Source organism: Stegastes partitus, unplaced genomic scaffold (assembly GCF_000690725.1).
Source record: "Stegastes partitus isolate 25-593 unplaced genomic scaffold, Stegastes_partitus-1.0.2 Scaffold331, whole genome shotgun sequence".
In the NCBI taxonomy this organism is placed as follows: domain Eukaryota; kingdom Metazoa; phylum Chordata; class Actinopteri; family Pomacentridae; genus Stegastes; species Stegastes partitus.
Window position 1 is genome coordinate 416402 of NW_007578062.1, and position 18363 is coordinate 434764.

General features: G+C 42.7%; 2 protein-coding genes across 2 annotated transcripts in view; one reads left to right on the top strand and one right to left on the bottom strand.

Moving 5' to 3' along the window:
- Positions 1 to 117: 117 nt before the first annotated feature.
- Positions 118 to 1244, bottom strand: LOC103358781 (gap junction beta-4 protein-like). The gene is made up of 2 exons (XM_008283886.1): positions 647 to 1244; positions 118 to 568 (listed from the first exon to the last, which is right to left on the bottom strand). Exons 1-2 carry the CDS (start codon positions 1180 to 1182, stop codon positions 286 to 288), a joined length of 819 nt encoding a protein of 272 aa, XP_008282108.1. The 5' UTR covers positions 1183 to 1244; the 3' UTR covers positions 118 to 285.
- A 2471-nt stretch (positions 1245 to 3715) lies between these two features.
- Positions 3716 to 18363, top strand: part of LOC103358782 (homeobox-containing protein 1) — a 19498-nt gene continuing 4850 nt past the window's right edge. The window contains exons 1-10 of the mRNA XM_008283887.1: positions 3716 to 3984; positions 7102 to 7213; positions 8392 to 8818; positions 9156 to 9241; positions 11308 to 11418; positions 12673 to 12897; positions 14013 to 14169; positions 15787 to 15869; positions 17729 to 17824; positions 17937 to 18055. Coding sequence (XP_008282109.1) covers positions 7132 to 7213; positions 8392 to 8818; positions 9156 to 9241; positions 11308 to 11418; positions 12673 to 12897; positions 14013 to 14169; positions 15787 to 15869; positions 17729 to 17824; positions 17937 to 18055 — 1386 coding nt within the window. The 5' untranslated portion in view covers positions 3716 to 3984; positions 7102 to 7131. The remainder of the gene's footprint in view (positions 3985 to 7101; positions 7214 to 8391; positions 8819 to 9155; positions 9242 to 11307; positions 11419 to 12672; positions 12898 to 14012; positions 14170 to 15786; positions 15870 to 17728; positions 17825 to 17936; positions 18056 to 18363) is intronic.

Here is an 18363-nt window from a genome sequence, read left to right on the forward strand (position 1 = left end):
TTGATTTTTATTTCATGCACCTTAAAAATACACAGCATACAAATTGTCAAAATAAATTATTTCTAGTCAATATCAATCATTTTGGATCAAACGTTTATTTAAAAAAAAAAAAAGGAGCTCTACATAAACACTCAGCTCAACAATATTAAAGGACAAAAAGGTGCTAATTTTCATGTAAAAATACTTTTAAAATTACATGACCTTCGTAAACAACATTTCCTAAAAACGCAGATAATTCAACTTAGATTTGTATTTTACTCTCATAACTCGAGCTCTTTGTGTCTCTCAGGAGACTGCGATGCTGTACGCCGGCGCTGAAGCTTCTCCGTTGCCGCTGTCGACCATCTTGGACTTCTCCAGGGCGGGCCCGTTGTACGCCACCTTTGGCTTCTCAGTGAGAGGAGTTCTGGTCATCATGAAAGAGTTTCCTCTCATGGGCTGAGATCCTCCTCGACAGCACTCCGCGAACCTCTTCCCACACAAGTAGAGGACCTCGCAAAAAGTGAGGAATATGCACACGAAGCTGGTCACCACCATGAAGATGGTGAATAGCTTCTTCTCTGTGGGCCTGAGAAACACATTGTTAGAGTTCAGGATGGAAATTTATGAATCTTTGGCCATTTAGAACCTTGAAGGTGTACGTTACCTGGCAATGTAGCAGTCCACCACATTAGGACATGGGTCTTGACTGCACTTCACCAGTGGAGGGAAGAAGGTGGCTTCATAGATGTAGAACAGCAAGAAGACAAAAACAGCATCCACTGTCATCTTGAAGAGCAGGCTGAAGAAGTACGTCCACCAGAGACCTCCTCGTTTCTTCCCGGTGTCGTCGTACAGAGGCGCACAGTCTTCCCCGTGCTTCAGCCGGTGCTTGCGCTCTCTGTCTTTTCTGTAGGACACGTGGAGAGTCACGAGAAGGGACGGACAGGTGACAAAGATCAGCTGCAGAGCCCAGAGTCGGGTGTAGGAGATGGGGAAGTAGTGGTCGTAGCAGACATTGTGACAACCGGGCTGGCGGGTGTTGCAATCGAAGTCCTTCTGCTCGTCTCCCCAGACCTTCTCGCAGGCCACGAGAAACACCAAGAGTCTGAAGATGAAAACGATGGCGAGCCAGATGCGACCGAACGCCGTGGAGTACTTGTTCACCCCGCTGAGGAGGCCCTCCAGGAAGGCCCAGTTCATGGTTCAGACGTCAGGGTGAAGAGAAGATCGACCCTAAAACCCTCCAAAACGTGGCACACACTCTGCCGTGCGCTCAAACACAGATGGCTTGGACGCACTCTGAACAGGGCAGGTCAAGCACAAAGACTCTTTAATATTGCACTTAATGCTACTGCCCACTTGGCACAGGTTGAAGGGGAGGGAGAGATACTGGAAAAAAAGCAAACAGAGACTCATTCTCCAGCTACAGTCACTAGTGGAACCGGTGATTGCAAACACCTTGACTAACATGCAGAACAGAGATAAAGGGATTGTTAGATACTAATTCATACAAACCCAGCACCATCCAGCGTAGTATTGTGATGACCCCTGAGGTCATCTTGTGTCTTGTGGGTGGTTCTAGTTCGGCTATTGGTTCTGTGAGAGGCTGTTAAAGGGAATCAGGAGCACCTGTGACACCCAGTGTGTTCCTGGGTTACTTAAGGGCTGACTGCAGTCTAATCTCTCTCTGCTCTGCTTCCCTTTGCAGGTATTGCATCAGTCTGGTTATGGGTTAGTTTTCTTTGTTTAGGACGTTTGCATTTACAACACTTGCACAGACATAATTCATGCATACATCACACACCACTGACTTCATGTATTCTCACAACCACATATTGGTTTGGTTTTTAATTTGATATAATTTAAGGGAATAAAGAGAAGCTTTAATTTTGAAACTTGGTGTGTCTCTGCTTTTGTTGCGGCCGTCTTGAGCCAGGTCGTAACAGTATAAGTTAAATGATATAAGTTAGATATTTAAAGAAAGGCTTTATAGGGTAATACCCATATTGACTCTCTTGTCAGTATTTACATGAGAAAATTGATACCACTTCTACATTGATCTATTTGAAATTAAGGTACAGGAAAAACCGGTTAATACAACTTAGCATCCATGCAGGAGACAGGGTCAAAAAAAGCTCGTCTGGCTCTGTTCAAAGACAAAAAAGTGCTTCGTGCAGGGCAGGTTTGTGTCTTCGAACATTACACTAAGCTAAGTTAGCCAGCTCCTGCTCAAGCTTCATTTTTAACAAACAGGAACTATCTGCTATACCTGCAGGGCTATTTTCGGGAAAGAAAAAGTACTGAGAAGCTCTGACAAACCTCTGTAGGGATCTTGCCACTGATTGGTTAAATTCAGGGGAGAAAAAATGCTCACGTGTTAAATTATTAAAGAACGAGTGAGAGTTTTTCTGACTTCTCGATGTCCTCGTCAAGGAGCAGATTTCTAATTTCTAACAGCGAGATCAACAACTTAAAACCCACCACATAGGCTGGCATTATAAGCTCTCCATTGCCCTGTTTTGTATGTGTTCATAGAACTTGGGAGTTACATCCAGTAGCTAGGATTTGTTGTTGTTTTGGCACACTTTGAGTTAAAATTACAGTCATAGATGTTGGATTCTACACTGCAAATGGAAACAGAAAGGCTGGAAAGGCTGATTAGAGGGCTGTTCCACGGGTTCAGCGCTGATCACAAAAACTGCCCCACATATATAAAAAAAAAAAAGGACCTACTTTTGAGCGGCCTTAAAAAAAATGAAGGGGCTGTTCTGTAAATGCTCTCACCGCCTCACATCTGCTGCGAGTTCCTGCAGCTCTTCAAAGGAAGAAAGTCACTGATGTCAGAATTAAATGATCTCAGATGTATGAAAATATAAATAATGTAGTTTTTACTCGCACCATAAGAAAGTTTGTGAAATATTTCAACTATTCCAAAAGAGCAGTTGCAATCAGAAGATGCATTTATTTTTTTCGATGGGGCAAAACATTCACAAAGTTTTAAATAACTTCATCATCAGACTGCCGGTTCTCCACGACCAAGTTCCTCTCATCGTATATCGACCCACGTAAAGTGAAGGTGGTCTGTCGGCCGGCACCATCGCCTCCACAGTGGACGATATCCTAAGAGGGAATATCTACAACCACATCAGCCAGAATCAAGTATTCCCTGGAGTTTAGACCACAGACTGTATAATACGGTTTGGACATTGTCTGCACTTGTGAAGCTGGACAATCAAATTAAGGTTTATTAGATCACTCAGGAATTGATGCATATTCTCTGAGAGTGCAACGATGCAAGTGTGGGACCCCCACAATGTGCAATTTCATATTTAAGGATGGTCATCAGCTGGGATGTTATCCAGCTGCAAGAAGTCTCACAGCTAAGAGCAGCTGCAGGCTTATAATTATGATAATTCTTGTTTACATCCAGCTCATTTAACTTCCTTGCTCGCAAAGGAGGGCTGCAGACAGATTATGTTGCTCCGTCAAGTCGGACGAATTAAGTGACTAATTTCCTAACTTAGCCAACCAAAATAAAAGAATACTGTGCGTCGCTACGGCCGGTTAAAATTACATAATATACATGGAGCAGTGTTGGGATGTAAATTTCAAATTAATTTGCAATAATATTTTAACCTTTTACTCTCAGGTAAGTGGCGCATTTGTGTTCAGATTTACATGTGGTATTTTTTTTAATGGCGTACAGTCCAACCGGAATCGTAATGATGATTCGTGCTGCCTTTACAGTAGTGTCGGGTGAGGGGTCACAAATTGAGACAGACTCCACACATTTGCATACACTATTTCCCCACTGCATAGCTGAAAGACAATATGACCCCGCATCGTCCACCCTCTGCTCGGTAGTTACCCCGCCAGCCTCCGGACCCGGGACTTTACTTTCCACAGCGGGGTGGAGTGGACCGACACTTTCTCCACAGTTTTAACTATCCGTGCTCGTCCCCCGTCCAGCCGGCTGCGGCTGTCTCTCCACAGCAACGGGAGGTAAGAGAGGTGGCTCCGCGGTGGGACAATCCGCTGCTGCTAGCTGCCTCAGCTAACTCAGCTAGCTAGCGAGCTAACTCGTTAGCAGCTGGCCCCCGGTCCCAGCCCCTCGACCCAACAAATGTTTGCTCGCCGCCACGTAGAACCGCAAAGGCTTCATAAATAGCAGCTCATTTGAAATACTGTCAGTGTAACATGAAAGGGGCAAGTTTTGGGTAAGTTGTTAGCCGAGACAGGACGGATTGTGGTGTCAAAGTAGCCGCACTCGATATAGCGGTTCCGGCTGTCCTTCAAAATAAAAGCACAATATATTTATGCGCCTCATTCGACGTAACTGCATTTTAAACGGAGCTGCAATAATTGATTGATTAATCGATTAGTTTCTCAGCTTTGAAATGAATTAAAATGATTCATCTGTTATTTTGATATATAATTGATTTATGCACAATGATAAAATTTCTGGCCAATACCAATATTAAGACTTCTGATGTCATATTAAATTATGACATATTCATAATTTATTCAATTTATGTTCACACCGAAATGTTAGTATAAGTAAGCACTGTGAGAAAACTATTCAAAAGAAGCCCATACCAAAGTAGACTGCGTATTCTTCTTTCTAACGTAAGAAAAGTAAAACATATTTTAGCATATTTAACATTCAAGTCCAGGACCATTTAAGTAAAAACATCTGTGAAATAGCAGCGATATCAAATGTAGAGACGAAGGCGCTGATGTTAGACAATTTTTCACATCGGCTAAATTTGTTTATCGAACCGATACATCGGAAAAACCACGATAATCGATACCGATGTTATGACTGATATATCGTACATCCTTAGTTTAAGATAAATGTCTAAATTGTCAAGTTCCAGTTTTGTTTTTGTGAGTATTTTCTGGTTTATCTCTTCTTCTATGACAGTAGACTAATTAGCTTTGGATTGTGGACAAAACAATACATTTTAGGATGTCAGTTTGGGTTTTGGGAAACAGTGATCGACATCTTCGTCACTTTTCTGACATTTTGCAGCAGCAAATCGATTGATTGCGAAAACAGCCAATAAATATTCCACAGTTAGTCTTTCATAGCAAGACCATTGTGTAGATACATGTTGCTGTCACAGCAGGCAGTAAAGGATGTAGCGACAGTGACAGCGACGGGAGAGCTGTGATTGAAATTTGTATTTCACTGAAGAAAAAAAACTGGCAGGGTTGCTAGCCGGGAGGGTGCTGCTGTTTACCGTAGTGAAGGGGAATTTTTAAAATGGTAAAAGGACTCGATGGAAGGAGAGAAGAAACCTTTGTGAAATGTGCAGCCAACGTCAGGCTTATGTAGAATGTAAGCCCAGTAGCGTATATCTGGTGAATCAGACTAAATGCAAGTGAAACAACTGCTTGCATCCTGTAACGACATCAATTAAACACAAACTGAGGTGAAATTTGACTCTCAGAATGTTGTTTGTACAGCTTTCTGACAAGCATTACAAATACATTTAGTTCGCCCATTTCAGATCGTTTATCTTTCCAGTCTGTTAAATGTGACGGTTTGCTGCCTTTCATCAGTGAATATTTAATGAAGCTGCTAACTGAACACATCTTTGAAACTGAAGACTTTTGGACTTTTTATTCCTGATATTTTAGAGTAGTCACCAATCAACTGGGAAAAAACAGACAGTAAAATAAGACTGAGTAGCTGTAGCTGGACAAATGGATGGACTAACAAATGCGTATTGAGTATGCAGTAAAGCATAACCCAGTTTACGCTTTTAATTAGGGCCGATGTGGTGGCTCCATCTGCTAGTCCACTTAGTATAAGTGAAAGGAACTCCAATTGATCTTTAGTCCACCATTTGTAAATCAGTTGTACGCAAAAGCATTGTTTTAAGTCACTTTTTTGTCATCTGAACTTTTGTATTTGCTCTTTTGAAAGTGAGAGTTAGATTAGATTAGGTTAGATAGAACTTTATTGATCCCTTCGGTTGGGTACCTCAGGGAAATTGTTGTTCTAGCAACAGCACAACACCGACAAAGACAGTCGCACACATCAGTTAAGAAAAAGGCAGTAAACAAGGAAACAAACTGTTAGATAGGACAGCAGCACGGTGTGATAAGAGTAATAGTAAGAATAGCAATGTGAATAATTATATTACTAATAATAGTAATATAAGATAAGATATGCATTTATTTATCTCACAGTGGAGAAATTCACATTGTTGATAGCAGCATTAAACAGAGATACACATATATGAGACAGGAAAAATAAACGATAAAAAATATACATATAAATATAAGAAATAGTGCAAACAAAGAGAATAGTGCAAACAGAATATGAAAAATGGGCTTCTGAATGGGGGTATATATAGAAAAGATATATATATATAAAAGATAGGGATCAAATATATAATAATAGTAATAATAATAACAATAATAATAATAAGCAGTGCAAATGTAGATATATACATACATACATATTAGAGGTATATTAGCTGTGGGGGAAATTGCACGTTGTGGGTCTACTGGGAACACAGCTGGTTGTAGAATATAGAATAGAATAGAATAGAAAAATACTTTATTTATCCCAGTCTGGGAAATTACTGTGGTACAGCAGCAAGAGAAAAACACCAGTCCCAACAGAAAAAGAGCCAAAGTTAAATACTATTTAAAAAATTACAAATAAAAATAGGTGAATAAAATAAAATAAATAAAACAACTGTACAAAATGTGCAAACTGAGAAAACAGTGCAAAGACAGAGGGTTTTACAGAGCAGAGAGCTGAGAATGAACATGCCACATAATATGATAACAATCAGTGAAGTTATCTGTGATGTGATCAGTGATGGTGATTGTTGTTCAAATAGTTCCCAACAGTGCATCGTGAGCGTGGTATTATTTTGAAGGCCGCCCGCACAGCTCCGGCTCCGGCTGTGGCGGCGCTAACAGACAGCAGAGCAGCTGTCGATGGAGGTTGGAGCTCAGGGGAACCAGCCACAGTTGACGGTGCTAGCTTAGCCAACGCAGCCCGCTAGCGAGTCATCTGCTCTTGTAGGTCTGCCAGCATGCTAATAGAGGCGGTTTAAGCGCAACACACTGCAGCAAGTCTCCTGTCTGCCTCCGTAGAGGTCCAGCCGAGCTGAACTCCGCCGAGCCATGCGACAGTGGTGTGTCCCCGCCGCGACCCCACGCACCGAGCCGCTCCCGGGGCGCCTGTCCGTGTCACCCCCTCCGACAGGTAAGAGACACACACACCGGGCAGCGTTTTAACTTTTTAGCCAAGTCTTGTAGTTTTGCGCAGAATGATTAGTGTGGTGAAAGTAGCAGAGTTAAGATAAGTGTGGTGTAAACAGTCTGAATGTGGAAATCCTGCAAGTTAACTTTGTCCAGTCTGTCCATTAAAGCGCATCTGGGGCTCTGTTAGACTTGAGGTATGTTAGAAATGTTTGTGTTTGTCCGGTGCATTAGACATGCATCCAAACTTTTTAAAGGCTCTGCTTGTTGTAACTCACCTCAGCTTGTTTTGCTGGAGTTACACAACAGGATGTGCAAAATGATAAAATCACACCAAACTGAACAGGGAGGTCCCAAGATTTGTAAAAACAAAACATGAAGTTGTCCAAAGGGTCGTCCCATTTCAAATATGCAAGGTCATGTCAGTTTGACAGACACTCTCACTGACTTTATTGTCGTCTTCTGTATTGGTGAACGTTAGACTACCTGCAACCTTGCGGGACGGACAGGTAACGAAAGCACGGACGGATGTGACTCGGCCGAGGGGACCTGATGTTAGGTTATGTATGCCAGGGTGATCTTACTTTAATTCCACCCTGGACAAATAGAGCAAGGTTAGCCCCAAGTGTCTGTGCCAAGTGTTTGAAAGGTTGCCAAAATTTAGTGTGACCCAGGGGTTCTTCAGAGGAGAATGCAGTCTCTTCTTTTTTTTTTTTTACCCCCCTTAAGTACAGTTTTATAAAGTTGTTTAATTTTTGATGTCATGAATCATATTTGCATTTACAGACTTTGTATTCCAAGATAAATGAACCCCCACAAAGGAAGTTAGTGTTGAGCCGCGTGTGTCTTTTTCTATTTCGGTTTTCATCTATTAATAATCCTTTCATCATTTATCAGTTTGTCTGCAGGTTCTGAAAAAGTCCGCAACATATTATCTAAATTTAAGGCTGGTGCTGAGTAGAGATAAATATAGCAGCGTATGTCTTGGTAAGACTTTGTGAAGTCTTGGGGTGCTGTTTATCTGGTGGGAAATCAACCCAGCCATGCAGCTCTTTGGTGTATTAATAGGGCCACAGTTGGTTCCTATTCACTTACAAGTTTGGGCTTGTGTTTCATTCAGATTGCCAGTCTCAAATTCACCTTGATAAAACGTACATCCCCCCCTCCACATTATGCATGCAGATGCCAGAATGGAGTGCTGTGAGGTGGAGCCACGCTATACCATCGAACAGATCGACCTCCTGCAGCGCCTCCGTCTCTCCGGCATGACCAAACCTCAGATCATCCACGCTTTGGAGTCCCTGGAGAGGCTGGACCCGGACCACCGCCCGACGCACTGTGACTCTCACCCCGCCCCGTCCAACAACACCCCCACCACGGCCGCCCCAGCCCCGTCTTCATCTTCATCCTCCTCCTCCTCGCTGTCCCTGGCCTCCGCCACCACGCAGACCTCCGGCCTGGACGGCGCCGCGCTGTCCCCCAGCAACAGCTACGAGGCCTCGCCTCCGCCCCTCTATCCTCCCAGCGTGGCCGTTCAGCGGTCGTTCAGCTACGACATGATGGGGGAGGAGGAGTGGGACCTGGAGGAGAAGGTGGAGGAGTACATGAGGTGAGAAAGGGAGAGGGAGGACGGCGCTGCTGAGTGTTATCAGAGAGCCGGAGAGATAAATAAGTGCTGGCTGAGGATGAGTTGGGAAAAAAAAAGACCAAAAGAATAGTAGAGACAAAGAGGGACTATTATAACATCAGATAATGACAGCTGCTGTCCCCAGAGGTGCAGGCTTATTCTCCAGAATTTTAGTGGAGTTAATTCAGGTCAGGTGTTTAGGGATGGCTGAAAAAAGAGAAGCATCAGTGAATAAGGTTAGTCGGAGCAAAGGCTCGTGTTTTAACCACCGAGTAATGGTTCTTGTGTCATAATGTTTTGTTATTTTTCCCTGTTACAGGAGAGACAGCAACCTGGTGAAAGAAGAGATCAAAACTTTCCTCAACAATCGCAGGATCTCTCAGGCGATCGTAGGCCAAGTGACAGGTATCGTGCTTTCTCTGTGTCATAAAGTCATTTATTTAACTGTCACTAGTGGGCAGTCGTAAACAGAGCTGACGGGAAGTGGTTGATTCTTGGGAATCTCACTGTTGAATTAAATTACATTTCTGAGCCTTCATTCAAACATGATATAGAACAAATTCTTGATTGAATAAAGCAAAACGGGCAACCACTCAGAGCTTGTGTTTTTAGTCAACTAAATTGCAAAATGAAACGTAACTAAAGCTAATTAGTTGTGATGAAGGACTCTGAGGAAAGCGTGGAGGATTAAATGCAGCTTCACTTGTCTTCTGCACAAAGATAAAATGAAGTTGTACATTACAGAACACCAACGCTGGCCGAGTGTCACGGTTCCTTTATAGAGACAGAAGTGTTCTGGTGTTTTGGGGGCTAAAAACATTTCACCAGAAAGTAAAGAACACTGTCAGTGTTGCAGCACTCGATCAGGAAATCCCACAGCTATCTGTAAAGCTGCGCTGGCCATGAGTTCGTTTGTCGACATAATCAGAGCTGGCGGGAAGTTTAGTCAAATGTTGCAGCGTGTGCATTAGTCGGATGGTTAGTTTGCTCGTGTTTCTACTTTTCTGACAGCAGACTCTGGTTCACCTTCATCCTGCAAATGCAATTGTTAAATTAAAAAATGTGCAAAAGAAAAGCAGACGAGAAGCAGTTCTTGCAACGTAAATAAGTTCATAACTCTCACAGATGCATGTTTCTTATGCAGATGTTTTCCATACTCCCACTCCAACTTCTCAATGGGAAAAATTACTTATTTTCTCTGCTCTGTTTTTAAATATCATTTTGGATTTAAAATCTGTGCACTTGGAAAGTCTAGAGCAATTTTTCACATAGATTAGAAGACTTGTCAACAGTAGGATTAATCGTTTTGATTGGTGAATTATCTGTTTTTTTTTAGATATACTGTGTGTGTGTGAGAGAGAGTTCCAGCTCTACTTGTAGTATTGAAGCATAATACATTATCATAGTGGGATGTTCTTGCATTACAAGTCAGAATATGCGACACAGGGTCAGCTCATTATGTCTGTGTCATAGATATCATAAAGCTCGATCATAGAGATATTTGCAATGTGCATGAGCATCTGAATACATCTTTGTGCACGCACGTATGTATATATTTATATTTAAAAAATGCATTAGTAAAGGATGCAGTAGCTGGGCAGTGCCTGGCATGAGCACTGTCCATCCATTACCTGAATTCTCTTTCCTGTAGAGGGTCACGGGGCCTGGAGCCTCTCCCAGCTGACATTGGATGAGAGGCGGAGTACAGCCAGGACAAGCTGCCAGTCCATCACAGGGCATGAATATTAAATGTGATTTAATATGTTTGTATTACAGCTGCATACTGGGACTGTATGTGGTTTTTATGCTTGTGAATAATGAGAATTATTTGTTCTGCTATTGTTATTTTTTTAACTTGTTTGATTAACATGTAGTTTTTCTGATAGTTTTTAAGGTTTTGGCCATGCTTGTCTGGGTTTATAGTTGTTTAGTTCAGGCAAAATTTATTGAAAGTATTTAGAGAGCAAGGCTGGCAGCTAAAATAACAATGATGGAATCGTAGTTGCAGCCACTGACGTCGTATGTCACATCATACAACATATGCTAAAACAGCAGAGTAACCATTTGTAAGCAACCCTTTTATTTAATGAATAAAATATAAGCGTCTTTGGGTAGAAAATTAACTTCTCAGCCAGACATGTCTTTCAAGTCGAGCCTATAAATGGGTTTGCCTTAATATTATTTATGTTTGTATCGGTAATGCATTAAAGCAGAAGGGCTTGTGCTGCACTTAACACGCAGCAGCAAGTTCAGTAAACTTTTTTTCCCAACCCCTCCCATGAAATTGTATTGCACTAAATCACATGCTGTTAATTAAACTATTGATGCTGGGATGGCTTCATTAGCTTAACAGGAGTTTTCCAGAGCTGGATCACGGCCGATCTCAATAGTACCGATGCTGCCGGCGCGCCACGAGATAAATCAGTTGTCTCCGATGTGTTAAAGTAACATGTCTTACCTCCCGCACTCAGGCATCAGCCAGAGCTACATCTCCCAGTGGTTGCTGCAGCAAGGCCTGGAGATGAGCGACTCCAAACGCAGAGCTTTCTACCGCTGGTACCTGCTGGAGAGGAATAACCCAGGTGAGACTGTCGAGGGTAGGACGAGCGCTGTGTGTCAGATCCAGGGTAAAATTAGACTTTTACAGAGCAGAGGAGAGAGATATAGATCCACACAGCGCTAATAGATGGAAGCAATAATTATAAGAAAGTGCAGATTAGCGCCTCCAAGTTGAATGTCAGGTTAATGATGATAGATGATAGATTAGATAATGGAGGGCCTGTATTAAAAAGGGATAATATGTCTTGTGTTTCATGAATGTGAACCACTGCTTGCTAACCCTTCGCCGTCCATCCTCCTCTTTACCCTCCATCCTCCTGCATGGTGAACACCTCTTTAATTCCTAACTCCAACCTGGTCCTAAAAGGCTGCGAGGTCAAGGAAGGACACGAGACAAATCTATAATTTCAGAGGAAAGACAAATGATAAAGGTAGTCCCGTCACAGGAGATTCTAATCAATAATGTTAAGGCTTCTGGTTTGGAAATGAAACTTTAGTGGGTGAATGCGGTTTGTCTGTTCGGGGCTAAAGTAACAGCTTGGGTCGGCGCTGACCTCTCCATGTCCTAGGATTCAGGGATTCAGCTACTTAAAAAGTTCAGCATGCATTTAAACAGCCAGCGCATCGCAAATGAGTCGCCGCTCAAGATGCTCACAGCTTTTATAGATTTGTGTCAAACAGCATGCATTCACAGTAAATCATGTTAAAAAGTCACACTTTTACATTTATTAGTCTATGAAATACACAAAGCCACTGCTGGACCATCTGCTGTCCCTGCTGTCTCCCTTCATCTTAATCCTTTTATTTATTTTTTTCTTCTCCCACCGAACCCACCCAGCCTTTGCTTTAGCTCCTCTGTAGTTCTCAGCCCTGATGCTGGAGGTACTCTGGTGCTGGTTTTCATTCCTACATGGCTAACAAACAGGCTATTAACAGTGATACTAACAATAATCACTTTTCTGCAATGTTTCCAATTCAAAGTGGCCTCAGTGCTTTGCTTCTCGCATAGGCTCCTATTGACCTGCCCGTCACGAACCTCAAAAGAAGCAGCAATGTCAGTCAAATTCATTTCTAATTGGGAAAACACGCTGAAATTAATTGCAAAGCTGACATTTGATGTCATATTATTGAGGCAGGTCTACAGGAGTGTGTCATTTAATCCAGAGACACAGATATAAATGTAAACTACTAGCCTCCAATTATTGCCACAACTCTGGTGTCTATAACCTAATCCATGGCTGTGGCCTGCCTGACTATTGGTTTTGTCCCGACTGAAGGGCTGAGATGGAGTGAAAGCCAGCACAGCGTGAGCCCCATGCCCAGGGCCAGGGGAGGGGACAGAGATGGGACGGTAGCAGGGGCAAGTGGCAGCCTCCCCAACATCCTCCCCAACCCCAACACCAACCTCAACCCCAACCCGTCGTGGAGCAGGCAGAGAGAGCTGCTGATGCACTTGCTGCCGTGGTACACTGCTGCTGCTGCAGCTGCCCAGGCCCAGCCAGGTAACCTACCTGCCCCCAGCCTCAGCGGCTTGCCGCAGGAAACACCTGCACATCAGCTGGCCTGCATGACAATCATCCCGCACCCGCTCTGTCAACCTGGGGACTATTTCAGCCGTCTCAAACGGCAGAGCTAAACGAGAGGATCGCGCCCCTGATGCTAAGTTGCCGCGGCTCCATTCTGTTCAGATCCTCTTGGCTTTGCCGTTGTTGTCAGCAGGCTGTCACGGCAGCTATGTGTCAGTTCAAACATGGCTTGGTTTAAACATGGTGTGGGAGGGCGCACATTCGGTTTCATTCAGCACCATCAGGCCCGCAGGAAGCACCGTCCCCCCACTGCTCGCTACCGTAGCCAAGAGGCTCACGGAGTTCCAGTGATTTAGTGTCAATTGCAGCAAAAAACATAAAAGGATTTGTAACTTTTCATTGATTAATCCATTCAACAATCTGACATCCATCTCAGATTTAGTTCATGAGTTATATTGTAAGGCTTTTTTAAAAATCTTAATATACTACAAGGAACAATGTGATATAATAATAAATCATTCTAGGTTAAATGATGTACCTTTTTTCCATCATATTTTTAGCGGTGAAACGGGTATTTAAGTGTCTTATTAAAAGGTGCTAGAAAGTTTTGAACCCCTTTCTTGGCATTCCCTCATCTAGACTTTTGTTAATGTTTTATTTATTTATTTACTTTTTAACCATGTTTATGTGTGATGCATCCACCTCACCCACAAGCAGGAACATCTACGCACTACAGAAGCAATCCAAAAATCTATCTTCTATCGTTTTGTTTGACTGCAGCTTGCTTTGAGTTGACATGTCCTATGCTACTTAGTTCACATGTGATAGCCTACATTACATGTTTTTTTCATTAAACTGCGTGTTTTAGGTTTCTTACTCTCTCCCTACTTAGTGTTGTCTTTCAGTTCCATTCATCCTTTTTGTGTGACAATGTTTTTGATCATGGTCGACTGTATTTATATGTACACATGCTTAACTAACTCGTCACAATGTCGGCTTTATCTTTCAACTTCGCGTTCAGCTGGTGCAGCAGGAAGCCGTCTCTTTGCATAACATAAAAGTTAAACTGCTGCTTATTCTCTCTCCTTCAGGTGCCACCCTGTCAATGCGTTCTTTGGTGAAGGAGGAACCCGACTGGAGGACAGGGATCATGGCTGGGGACAGAGCAGGGATCGTGGGCGGGCCTCTGAGGTTGCGTCGAGGAAGCAGGTTCACCTGGAGGAAGGAGTGCCAATCGATTATGGAGAGGTGAGCGAGCTGGACTTGTTTAAAACAGGAGACACGCTGTATATCAGGGGTGTCGAACTCCGGTCCTCGAGGGCCGCAATCCTGCAAGTTTTAGATGTCATCATCATCATCAGCTCATCATCAAGCTCTGCAGAAGCCTGATAACGATCCTGATCATTTGAATCAGGTGTGTTGGAAGAGGGAAACATCTAAAACATGCAGGATTGCGGCCCTCGAGGACCAGAGTTCGAGCTGCATTAGTGTTACGTGAGAAAATGGAACAGAGATGTTATGATCACCAAGATGGCTCTGGACTCCTTAGACCCCCTGAAAGTGTGATGTGGTGATGTGATGCGGCAGATCCTAGAAGCACTGAGTTGATGTCACATTCAGTGTGCTGCATCAAATCCCCAGAACCCTGTTACCAACGCTGACCCCCACGACGATTAGTCCCTTGTCAAATCCCCTCAAGTCTTTACATCTACCTGTTTGTCCTTCATCCACAACTACAAGACTACAAAGAAGTTTATGTTTGGCTCTGAACTATGAAAAAAGCTCATGAAGGTCAGTCGAGGTCTGCTGAAAACTTTAAAGCACCTGATGGCTTCAGGTGAGTTTAAACAAGTCAGTATTTGAATAGTCGGAGCAGGAATACAGCATCGCTCGAGGTAATTATTCAATTTTAATAACCTTCCCAGCATTAATGTCCTTTACTGTCCCACTGCTGACTTCTCACTTTTGTTGCAGAACAGAACCAGTCGAGTTTATGATGATGCTTTTTTTTTATTAGGTGTATTATAATCCTGCTTCTCTGCAACATATTTGTCCCAGACAGTGTTCTCAGTAACCCAGAAGGATGCTGAGAAATGAGGAGTACAGTCCTACCCACTGCGCGCAATTGATTTCTCTATTACATGGTTGCTTTAAGTATAGGGAGCAGTCTGGGCACTCACAGTAATAACACCACACAGACAACACTCACCAGCAGCGTCCCGGGATTACGCAATTCCACTGCAGTGCTGATCCGTATGAGCTAGTTTAGACCCAAGGACGATACAGTAGAGGTGAAGATGATGTGGAGTGTGTGTGTGTGTGTGTGTGTGTGTGTGTGAGAGAGAGAGAGAGAGAGAGACAGGATAGGGCAACTCAGAGGGTGAGAGGATAAGAGGGCTGGAAGAAATTGATCCCTGTGTGTTTTGTAATGTGAGATAATGATTCTTTTTCAGCCTCGGAGGGACGGAAAAAAAAAAAAGCAAGACACGAGTGAGGCAAATTTAGAGAGAAAACGGTGGCGGTGTTGCTTTGATCTTCACCTAGATGAATACATTTCAGCTTTTTCCAGAGAATATTCATACTTAAAGGCCTAAGAAGAGATCTGAGTATGCAGAAGCTTGAATTGCAGAAATGAATCCACTTAATGCAGCCATTATGTATTCTTTTCCAGCGAGGACCCTGATGCTCTTCTCTTGTGTAAATATTGCCCTTTCTCTCCTGCGGTTCAATACAAAGACTAAAAGTTGATGAGGTGTAAAATTAGGGCGTAACTAGCTCTGCTCAGGCTGGTGCCATCTCCTAATAAACGTGGAGCCTGTGATGCAGTGTGTTCTAACCCTCGGTGTGTGTTTTCTTCTCTTACAGTTTCTTCATGGAGAACCAGTACCCGGATGAGGCAAAGCGGGAGGAGATCGCCAACGCCTGTAACTCAGTCATCCAGAAACCAGGTATCAGGAGTTGTTTTTTTTAATAACATCAGTTCCTGTCAGAACATCTGAGGGCAGCTGTTCAGAATAAAGCACTCTTTAAATTATTTTTTACTGTATAATTGATCTGAAGTAGTTCTGAAAAGACTTTTAGTTATTTATGAGGTGAAAATGCTAATTTTGCTATTGACATCTTCTCAGGTTTAAAAAAGCTTCTCTTTGCTTTATATCAGCTGCTCAAGTATTTGAATCCTTGGGATTAGCTTGTTTTCTGCTTTCTTCGGAAAAAAAATATGAATATTTTCACCTGAGTCATAAGTATAGATAAACACAATGTGATTAAGCAACACAAACAATTATAATCTTTCGTGCTCTTACCAATTAAACATCCAGAGTGCTGTTGGTGAAACGTAAGTGAACCTTTGGATTCAGCAGTAATCTCAAACAAGCATTTCTTTCAGCTGCAAATCAGACCTGCAGAACTTTCAGAAGGAATTTTGAACAGAATTTGGTACTTCCCACTGTGTTTGTACAAATCAAAGCACCTCCAAAGTCCACCAGCGACTGCTACACTTTTAACTCATTCTTACTATAATTATGACTCAAGTAATGATGAATTTTAAAGTTGTGGATAACAGCGACTCTCCTCGCAAAGCCTCTCCTTAAAACAAGCATCTATCCAAGCTCATGAAATGCGTACAGTCCATTCAGTCGCAAATTTTGGACGACACATGGATGTTGGAGCTGTGTGGAGATATGTGTCAGACGAATCCCCAAAAAGAGGATGTTCTTTGTATGAAATGATTCTGTCGTAGATTGAGCTCCATGTGTGTGGTCTTTGTCCTGTTGTGTAACCCAGCTTCTCTTGAGCTTCCCCAGAACAGCCGCCTGATATTATCCTGTGAGATACCTTTATAAACTCTGGCATTCCCTTTTTTATATCACATGTGGTGTTGCGTGTTCTCTCCAAATAATTCAGCCTTTGTTTGATCAGTTCACTAAACATTTTCCCAGTAACATCGTGGAGTGTCAGCGTTCTCTTCGGCAAACTTCAGCTGCACAATAAAGTGTTTTTGGAGGCTTCCTCTGTGGTGTCCTGCCGTTGACACCATACTGTGTGCAGTCTTCTGCCATGATTTGCCTACAGCAGACTCAGGAAGAGAGATGATAACCAGCTCCAATGATTACTGTAAACCTCCAGTTATTACTCAGGGCCTCTGATTTATATTGCAATTACTTTTTTTTTAGTATTTATTTTTAAAATTATGCTTCAGTTCAACATTCACTGTGTAATAGATTTAAAACGTGATGCATTATTTGCACATGAAATACCATCAGTATGACACTGGCACAAATACACAATACAAATACATGATGACAATGGCATAAATTTGAAAGACTATTGACATGACAGTTTAAAACCCAGGTCAGATGCGCTGCATAATGCATGTCCTAAATTGCAGCCTTTTGCTAATAGCGTTGTTTCAAATCGTGATTTTGATTCGTAATCAATTAATCGTTCAATCCTACTGCCAGTGCAGTACTAAATCGTCTCCATGTATGGACAGTTCTGTCTATATGTGTCACTGTGGACTGATGACAAGTCAAACGATTAGCGATAACCTGGGAACCCTTTCCAACTATTCTTTATGGAAAGTCCTGTGAGGTTTTCTTTGGCGAGGCGTGGATCATATCAGCAGCTGCTTACTGTGAATAGCAAGCTGTTTTTATTGTTTTTTATATTTCAAATTCACTCCTCTAATCAGCTTTTATCCCTTTGAAATTATACCTTAACAGCACGACAAATTCTTGATTCCACTTCAGCACTTAACTGTGTTTTGGGGTTCATGGTTGTGTGTTTTATTCGTTTCATGTTTCAGGTTGCAAACTGTCAGAGTTCGAACGTGTGACGGCGCTGAAGGTGTATAACTGGTTCGCTAACCGTCGGAAGGAGATGAAGAGAAGGGCGAACATAGGTGAGGACCTGTTAATTTGCCAAAGTGGAAGAGGCTTTTGGTGCTGACATCCAACAATTTACGTGCACATTTGTATTTACCCAACCTCTGCTTTCCTCTCTGACACAACCAGAAGCTGCCATTTTGGAAAGCCACGGAATTGAGGTGCCAAGTCCAAGCTGCCACTCAAACGGTGAGGAGGGAGAGATGCAAGAGTTTGCAGATCAGGTGACTCATCGATTCTCAGAGCAAGTAAGTCAACAGTGTCTGCTGTAGAAGAAGCAAAAAACTAGAGAACCAGTAGTAAGACCTGCAGGACTAATCATGCTGCTCTGGAAACTGTTAAAGTTCAAAGTCTGTAGCAAAGAGTCACAGCTGTAGATGGATTTAGATGCTCGAAAAGCTGTTTGTAACAGAAGCGAAATATGAAGCGTTATTGCTGCATCAGTTGGGCTCTTTTTTTTCTTCTGAGTTACAGCAAAATGCACCAATGGTGAGACACAGTTCTAGTCATGGGTGTGCTGTTTCCATAGAGGTGCAGGACAGGGGCAAAAACAAAC